Here is a 9,456-nt window from a genome sequence, read left to right as displayed (position 1 = left end):
TGCCAAACTGTTTCCCAAAGCAGGTGAATAATTTTACATCCCTTTCCGTAACCCTTGCCCTAGCAATGTTGAGGGTTCCAATTTATTCACCTCAGTGACCCTCGATGTTTACCATTCTGGTGGGTATATTCCAGATATACACTCCTTGTCAGATATCAGATCTGCAGATATTTTCTCCCCTCCTATATGTTGTCTCCCACATTTTTTGTTGATGTCTCCTACTAATTTTGATGACGTCCAGTTCGTTTTCTCTCCATTTCTTGCGCTTTGGGTGTCACTCCAAGGTTGCAAAGTTCATGCCTCTGTTTTTCTTCTAAGGGTTTTATTCTCTCACATTTATGTGCTTGATCCATTTTTTAAATTTATTTTATTTACATCTTTTACATCATTGTGTATTCCCCATAAACTTCCCACCACCAACTCACCTGTGAACCATCACCAAAGCCCTGGTGCTCTTCTCTCCCTGGTTTTGATTCCTTTTCCTCCCCGACCCTCGCAGAATGTCTCTGAGTTATGGTTGCCTGCTAGTTTTTATTATTATTATTGTTTTTTTCCTGATCCCTTATTTGGTTACCCTATATTCATCCTATAAGTGAAACCATCCAATATTTTTCCTTTTCCCTTCTGGCTTATTTCACTGAGCATGATCCCTTCTAGTTCCATCCATGTTGCTACAAATGGCAGAAGTTTATCCTTTTGATTGCTGAAGAGTATTCCATTTTATTTATATATATACACACCACATCTTATTGATCTAAACATCTATTTTGGGGTATTTGCATTGTTACCATACCTTACCTATTGTAAATAGTGCTACAGTTAAACATAAGGGTACAGGTGTCCTTTTGAATTAATGTTTTTGTGTACTTTGGATAGATTCCTAGGAGTGGAATTGCTGGGTCATATGGCAGCTCCATTTTTAGTAGTTGAGAAACCCCACACAACTTTCCATAGTGGTTGGACCAGCTTGCATTCCCACCAGCAGTGTAGGAGAGTTCCTTTTTCTCCACATCCCCACCAACATTTGTTGTTACCTGTTTTTTTCATGTATGCCACTCTTACAGATATAAAGTAGTATCTCATTGTGGTTTTGATCTGCATTGTTTGATCCATTTTGAATTAATTTTTGTGCATAGTGTGAAATAGGCATCACCTTATTCCATGTGGCTATCCAGTTATCCCCCATTAGTTACGGAGTTTCACTCTGCCAGGTTCTATTCTAGTACCCAGATAAATAGAGCATAACTGCCGTCTTGTTACAGGGCACCCCAGTGTGAACTGGGCTGCTTGTCTGTGGGGCCTCACCCGTGCACTTAAAATTCAGTTGTACTGCAGACACACACAAAAAGGGTCAATAATGGGTTTATTTACAAAAGGGGAACAACAGAGAGAGGGATACAAAGTTAACTTGAATATCTTACCAGCTCTGCTGGTTTGGAGCTCTGGTAAAAAACTAACCGATAGCCCCCAGCCACACCGTCCTGAGAGCCATTTCCCAAGCGACAGAGTGCCATATAAAATGGAGACCTTTTTACCCCAGAATGCCTGCTTAGCTCTGCCCTTGAGTCCTTGCAGTTCTCTCCCTAGTACTGCTGGGAGTTGTAGCTTCCAATCACTGGAGTAGGGGGTGGAGTCCAGAAAGCTGGAGTATGGGGTGGAGTCCACAAAACTGCAGAGTTCCTTTAGGACATCCTTCTCCTTAACAGTGTCAGACAGCTTGCTATCATAATGAGTGCATCACATATAACTGGAGAAAAACAGCGCAGTGAAATAATGTGTGTATGATGCCCTGTGCCCGGCCCATAGAGTGTTTATAGCAAATGTAGCTGTAATAATAATAATGATAATAATAAATAGCTGCTACTGTTTTAAATGCCAAAGGGAAGAGACTGGCTTCACTAGGGGCCACCCCCCAAATACTTTTGGGACCCAAAAGAGGAAAGGCACAGAGTGACAGGCCTCTTAAAAGCCCAACTTTTTGAGAGAGGGAGGACTTCAGATTGGCTTGTCATGAGGACAGCTGATTTTCTTGTCCTTGTGAGTGTGAGCTCAGGGCAGGGTTGTCTGCTCGCTGGCGCCTGTTCCAGCCTGTATCCAGGCAGGAATGACTTCCATCACTTGTTTGTAGATGTCTGCAGGCACTTGAGGACATTTTAAAGGCTGGTTGTGAATTATAAAATGTTTCTAAATAGATTACTTAAGTACTCTGTCTTGAATATTACATAATGATGGCTTAAAATCTCTGTTCTCTGCACATCCTCTGTACATCCTCAAACTGACCTTATACAGTATAGACCAATGGGGAATTTTCACATGGAATCACTCTTTGTGAATCATAAAATGTTAATTTCTTCAGTCCTATCATATGAGCTAATCTCTTAGCAGTAGGAAGTATGGCTGTCTGTGAATATATTACATGGCTCTGTGTGTGTGTGTATATACATATATATGTATATATGTACATGTATATACACAGTGTGTGTATATACATATATATGTATATATGTACATACATATACACACATATATATGTATACACACATAATCTTGTTCTCCACATTACAAAAATTCTCTAATTATAGAAAATAATTTTAAGAATTCACTTTTCCAAGTTTCCCATTGTCATTTGTCATCTGTTAACATGTTAGCAGAAAAATGAGAACAGGTGTCATAAATTTAAGAGCAATATGTTGGGGAGGGGAGTCTTTAAATTGAGCACATACCAAAAATTAATCTAACTTTAGCTCAAAACACAGCAGTTCAATTGGATAGGGTGCAGTGGTTTCAAAGAAGGATAATTTTAGAACCACTGATCCCGAGTTTAAATAGCCATTTACACACAGTCTGTTTTATCCAAGAAGTCTAAAGGTTTAATATCTGGTTTTAATATGTGCCAACTATGGATTTTTATTCAGTCTTCGTTCAGCTCACCAGGCATTTATATGGAAGAAACCCCATCTAGATGTGTCCTTCTGAAGGAGCTTATGACCTGAGGGAGCCACACGGTCGAGTAGAGGACACACGGGTGTCACTTGCTACAAGAAGCAGCAAGCTGGAGACCCCAGTATGGTTACTGTAGGCCCTGAAGTGCAGGCAAGGAGAGGGGGCTCTGACCCAAATAGGGCAGAAAGGGGAGCACGTGCTGAGGACTTGGCACTTGAAGGGTGAAAGGAGAGGAGAAAGTAACTTTTTTTTTTTTTTTTCAGATTTATTTATGCATACAAGAACTGGGGTGTAGGCTAGAAGTATGGCGGGTGACAGGATTCCCTAGAGGCAGAATGGGGAGCAGAACAGGCAGATCTACCAAAATACACTCTTTGCTAGAATAACATTTCAGCAAGTACCCTAGATATTCCCCTTAAATGTCTTGACCAGGACAAACCACCTAGGTTTGCATTTTAAAAGTAGGACCTAGGGCCCTCCCTGGTGGTGCAAAGGGTTAAAGTGCAGCACTATGAAGCTACCGCAGCCACTGCAGCATGAGTCTGATCCCCAGCCAGGGAGCTGACCCACATGGCACAGCAGACCTCTCGTGTCTCACCCGCTGCTCCCCTCAGCAGTGTATTTCAATCCATCTGCCTGTTCTGCTCCCCACTCTGTTTCTGGTGGATCCTGTCACCCACCGCACACCTCTGGCCTATACCCCAGTTCTGTATGCATAAATAAATAAAATAAATCTTTAAAAAATAAAAACAGGACCTGGAAATGTGTCTTTCAGCAGGTGAAAACAAACCCAGACACAGCAAGACTGTTAGATGAGACTCTGTACATAGGTAAGGACTGGAGCCAGCTGCCTGGGCGGGCAATTCAACTCTGCCACTCACAGATGGTGTGTGTGCCCTAGGCTTCTTTATACCTATTTGTGTCTCAGTTCTTTCATCTGTAAAATGGGGAGATTAACAGGGCTTGCCTCAGGAGTTGTTGCAAGAATTAAAATGACTCAATACTTATAAAGCATAGTTAGAGCTTAATAAATGTTAACTGTCATTATTTAGTTGCTGGGCAATAAAAAAATCATGAACTGCCTAAGCCACATTATAGTTTACGAAGTGCTTCTACCTAACCGCTGGGTCATTTCAGCTTCACAATCACCTTTGTGGATTCTGTTCTTCCCAGTTACTTACCATCACTGCTAACCAATCACCCTAAAACAGAGTCAGCGGGGCCTGGAGAGGACACAAGAGTGTGAGGCTAATCAGCTGAGACTCAGATCTGTCACCACTGGCGCCTCCATCAGCCAGCCATCCCGCACTTTGGGGTCTGACTGGAGGTTGGGCTGGGACTGTCCCCTGAGCACCTTCCCTCCAAGGTAGCCTCAGGCTAGTCTTCAACTTCTTAAGAGTATTGCTGCGGCAGGAACTGCCTGTCACGAGCCAGCCTAGACACCCCCCAGCCTCTTATCGGGGAAGCTGTCACAAGCCCACCCAGACCAAGGTTGGGGACATAGACCACCTCTCGATGGGAAGCTTATCAATGAATTTAGGGGCCATGTTTCAAAGCCACTATCCTGGTATTATTCCTGATTTCTAGATGAGAAAATTAGGACATCCCCACCGATAGTAACTGAAATAGCTGGGAGCCAGGGGTTGAGGAAAGTTTCAAGAACAGCTTCTAATCTAATTCTTCTGACTCCAAATCCTTATTCTTTTAATTAAATTATTCACCCTTCATTGGCTTGCATATGCTTACTAATAGGTGAGCATTTGAAGAAAAAATTTTAACTGATTTTGAGTATAGTAAGTAGCTTTCCTAAAAGGTTACAAAGATCTAAGCATAGAAGGTTTGCATTTTTCAGAGCTGGTGCATGCTCTACTTGTTAAAAGGATGGATTCCTGGCCATGACTGGCCAGAGAGCAACTCTGTATCATTTTCTCATGGCAAAGGTCTCTGGAAATGTCCCAGATGCTTAACAGTGACTTCATTTGTTCTCTAGGAAAATCTCACCTGGCCATTGTCCAACGGGTGAATAATGAGGGAGAAGGGGACCCTTTCTATGAGGTGATGGGCATTGTCACACTGGAGGACATCATAGAAGAGATCATCAAGTCAGAGATCCTGGATGAAACTGACCTCTACAGTAAGTGTGTGGCCTTGACTGCTGGTCAAGGTCATCCTATTTTCCTCAAGCCTCTTGGAGCTTAGTTTCAGGGCCCGCCCCATGGACCACGGTGTGGTATGGTGCAGGCACTGACACAGCAGGGTGCTCTGGGTCTTGAGTTACCCTGAGTCACCACCAATGGGAGAGCTAGCTGTTTATCAGACAGGGCCTTCAGGACCTGAGCCAGAGCTATGAAAAGGAGACCTGGCCTTCGGATGGCGAGTTAACGAGAGGACACAAAGTGTGACCTCAGGTGAGGCCAGAGGCTGTTCTGCCCTAGTTTCTGGCCTCTCTGTTGTTGCTGTTTGCCTTTGTCCACCTAGATATGGGGCCCAGCACCCCTGACTTCCATGCACCCTGACTTCCGCGCACCCCTGACTTCCGCGCACCCCTGACTTCTGCGCACCCCTGACTTCCGCTCACAGTCCGTCCATCCCCCCCACCCCCCACCCCCCCACTGAGGCATTAGCACGGGGGTTTGCCACAGGCAACCTCAGCCACACCCTAGATGTTCCTAGGAGGTCAGGCGAGGGGCTCCTCCCTGCGCCCTCCCAGCCCTGCCCCTGCTTGCTGGCCTTCCTCCCTATCCCATCCCTGGCTCCTGGCCCTGTGCCTTTCTTTCTGGTCTCCTCCCTGGAACGCTATGGACTCCTCTGTGCACAGGGATCCCTAGGTGACTGAGCTTTATCAAAGCTTCGCTTTCAGATCTCACAAAGCATGTTCTGTCTCCAGAATGGGAGTGTTATCTAAATCCATGTTAAGCCAGGAAGCATCTCTTGCTCTGAATTTTATCTCATTGGACAGCAATCTCTCGTCCGCCCCCCAGAACCTGGTCCAGACCCCTGTCCTAGCTCGGAGCAGCCTTTCAGAAACCAGCCCCAGTAGAAACCTAACACTGTCAGGCAGTGGGTGGTGCAGGAAGAGGAACACCTGATCTTGGGGCCAGGAGGGATCAGGCCTGAGGGCGGGAGTGTCTCAGTGCCTGCTCCCATCCTGTCCCTCCTCTTCTGCTATATCAAAGCCTGACTGGTTCTTTCCCTCCCGGTGCCTTCTCCCTTCCCTGATGCTGCCCACCAGTCCTAATTTAGGATTTCCAGGGTCTGGATGTGGATGAAGACACTCACGCGAAAGTGTGAGAGTCTGGAAATGAGTGAGCACCTCCTGGCTTACAACCGTCATGTTCCAACACTGTTAAAATCACCAGTTCTTGTATTTAAAGACAAATAATACGTCTTTAAAAAAAATAAAATCACAGGGAACAAAGGCGATCGAGCAAGGACTCTAAGGAGGAAGCCTTAAGTGGCATTCTGGTGGGGAGGGGGCTTTTAGGCAGAGTGCACATCCAATTTGTGAGAACAAAAGAGTGGGTGGGATTTGAGTGTTTGCTGCTGTCCCCTGGAGCCATCCTCTGCTAACAGAGGCCAGGAAGAGCCCTGAGAAGGCCAAGGAGGCTGGATGCTGATTGTCCTTCCCTGACCCCAAGCCACAAGAGGGTCCAAGGGTCCGGAGCTCCCCACTGTGGTGACCCCAATCAAAGCAGCATAGAGTGGCGGCCAGGTCAGTGCAAAGCCCCAGCTGCTGGAGAACTTAGCCCCAGGCCGATCCGGAGGAAACCCAAGCCCCTCCCTATTCCCCTTGGCACAGGGGAGATAGGCTAGAAAGTTTATTCAAAACTCAGGGGCAACAAAAGAGCAATCATCCAAGAAAAGATGCCCCCCCCAACACACACACATTATTATTTTAAGATGAATTCACAGGGCCCACCCTGGTGGCACAAGGTTAAAGCACAGCACCATGAAGCTACCGCAGTCATGCGGCGCGAGTTTGATCCCCAGCCAGGGAGCTGACCCACATGGCACAGCAGACCTCTCCTGTCTCACCCGCTGCTCCCCTCAGCAGTGTATGCTAGTCCATTTACCTGTTCTGCTCCCCAGCTCTGACTCTGGTGAATCCTGTCACTCCCCGCTCCTCTGGCCTGTACCCTTGTACCCCAGTTCTATATGCATAAATAAGTAAATCCTTTAAAAAAAAAAAAAGATGAACTTACAAAATAAGGAAGGGAAAAACAGACTGGAAAAAGCTTTGCCTCTTTTCCACCCCGCTGTAGATAACTCCGAGTGGGGTGCAATGTCTCCCGCCTCCCATCTGGCTTCCCTCTTTCTCCCCGCCCCTCCATGGGAGAGAGATGTAGTGTCTCCTCCAGTTGCAGCTCTTCGCGTGGTCCCACCAGGATCTCTGTCCCTGGGTGGCTCTGAGAAAACCTCCCAAACCAACAGAGATTCCGAGATAATGGCAGCCTGTGCCCTGTGATCCCACAGCTGACAACCGGAAAAAGCAGAGGGTCCCGCATCGGGAGAGAAAGAGACACGACTTCTCCTTGTTCAAGCTCTCGGACTCGGAGATGAGGGTGAAGATCTCCCCACAGCTGCTACTGGCCACACACCGCTTCATGGCCACAGGTAGGGCTGTCCCACCTGTCCTGGCCCCTACAGGTAGGCAGAATTGGGAGCCAGACGCCAAGCAATTCCGCCATCTTGTAAGCGTAGGGCCCTGCACCACTGTTCCAGGAGAGAGGCCCAGGAAGCCACCTAGAGGCTTCTCAGCCCTAGGTCCAACCTTCTGGGAAGGGAGTGGGGTACAAGTCAACTCTGCTTTTCTCCCTTCAAGGAAAAAGGAAACACACTTATCTCTGTGGCTGACGTCCTGTTGGAGTTGGGGTGTCCCAGGGGATATGTTAGGGAGGGAAGGGTGTTGGCCCCCCAGCAACCAGGGGACCCAGTACCTTCCCAGGCCACATAGATTGTGAGCTACAAGTTCTTAAGATAGAGAAGTGGATTGTGATCCTTGCAGTCTTCCTAAAGGAAAAAAGTGAGGACCCAAAGGGAAACTTGTTGTGAAGAAGGCATTAATAGTTTGGCTTAGAACCCACCAACCTCATCAGGCCTGATCAATGTGCTGACCTAGAATGGTCATACCCATCATTCAGGTCAATATTTCATTAATCCAGCAGATATTACTGAGTATATCACATGCGCTAATGCTGTTCCAGCTGCTAAAAAGTTGAAAATTTTACACTGGAGCTTCCTTAAGATACGGATTTCAACACATATCTAATTCTGAATACAGATTTCTTCAGCTTTCCTCAGGGAAAAGCAGCTACCTCTGCTAACATGCAACATAATGTATCTGTTCTTTGGAAATGTGATATGATGATGTTTCATGTTATTGAGAACTTAATAAACTTGCTATTAACTTGGAATTTCATTCAACAAATATATGTGTTACAAATTGTTCCCACTAAACTCTGTTTAGTTGATATTGGCATAAAATCTTCGCATTCAATGGATCACTTATTCAGGCCCAACTTAAAAAAAAAATTAAGTGTGATGAACAAGTGAAAGGCAGCAAGTACTTAATGTCTACAACTGATGGGCTTGAAGCCACTACACCAAGGACAACTGACCCCACTGAGCCATCACCATTTCCACCCATCACTTCAGAAGTTTCCTCCCCACCCCTTTTATTCTTTTGATTGTGTGTGTGGACAGGACACTTAGCATACTAAGATTTACCCTCCTGGCAAATTTTGAAGTCATCAATTTTGTTTTGTCTGGTTTGGGCAAAATGAGGTAGCCCTGGAGGCCTTCTTGTTTGCATAAGTGAACCTTGGTAACTCTGAGGAACCCTCCCCCTCTCCCTTCCGGTAGCCTCTGGCCAGAATGTTTTGCTCCTGCTTCTATGAGTTCCGCTAGTGTAGCGCTGTCCTATAAGTGGCTTCAGGATGCATTTGTCCTTCCTGGCTGTGTCTGGCTGATTTCACTGAGCGTAATGTCATCAGGATTGTGTTCTTTGTGAAGTTGCTGACCAGATTTAAATAAAATCAAAGAGAAAATTAGACAGAGTTGGCATTTCTAGAGTGGTGACCAGTTCTCCTGAGGTGCCCACTGCAGGGACAATCTGTTATAGGGCACCCCAAATCTGTTCCAGAACAGGGGGGGAGGAACACCCCTGAAGCCCCAAAATTCTGCCTGTTCTAAGTGGGTTCTGTCATCCGCTGCAAGAAGACAAACATATATAAAACTTTAATGAAAAGGGACTTTAATACAGTGAATATACAATACGGAACACAAATATAACTTTTAAATCAAACACCTGAAGTGACCCATCCCCTCGTGGGCAAAAGTCAACCCAAAAGGGATTGGCCCAAAGCAAGGCCTGAAAGCCTGTCACAAAACTAAAGCACCTTCTGGCCGGGACCCATGGAAAAGGGTCAGAAATGGCCAGACAAGTCTGGGAGCAAAAGAGCAAAATCAAAATCAACATAAACACTGCCATAGTCACCTCCCTACAGGTCTCTC

The 9,456-nt window shown here is 46.0% G+C and overlaps 1 protein-coding gene across 1 annotated transcript in view; it reads left to right on the top strand.

Annotated features, from left to right (window-relative positions):
* Window positions 1–9,456, top strand: part of CNNM1 (cyclin and CBS domain divalent metal cation transport mediator 1) — a 48,280-nt gene that overhangs the window by 17,345 nt on the left and 21,479 nt on the right. Inside the window, exons 2-3 of the mRNA XM_012723462.1 lie at window positions 4,934–5,077; window positions 7,417–7,707. Of these exons, the coding sequence (XP_012578916.1) occupies window positions 4,934–5,077; window positions 7,417–7,707 (435 nt within the window). The remainder of the gene's footprint in view (window positions 1–4,933; window positions 5,078–7,416; window positions 7,708–9,456) is intronic.

The sequence above is a fragment of the Condylura cristata genome, unplaced genomic scaffold (genome assembly GCF_000260355.1).
Source record: "Condylura cristata isolate star-nosed mole 26May11 unplaced genomic scaffold, ConCri1.0 scaffold00011, whole genome shotgun sequence".
In the NCBI taxonomy this organism is placed as follows: Eukaryota; Metazoa; Chordata; class Mammalia; order Eulipotyphla; family Talpidae; genus Condylura; species Condylura cristata.
Note: the sequence above shows the minus strand (reverse complement) of the source record. Positions and strands in the feature narration are given on the sequence as shown.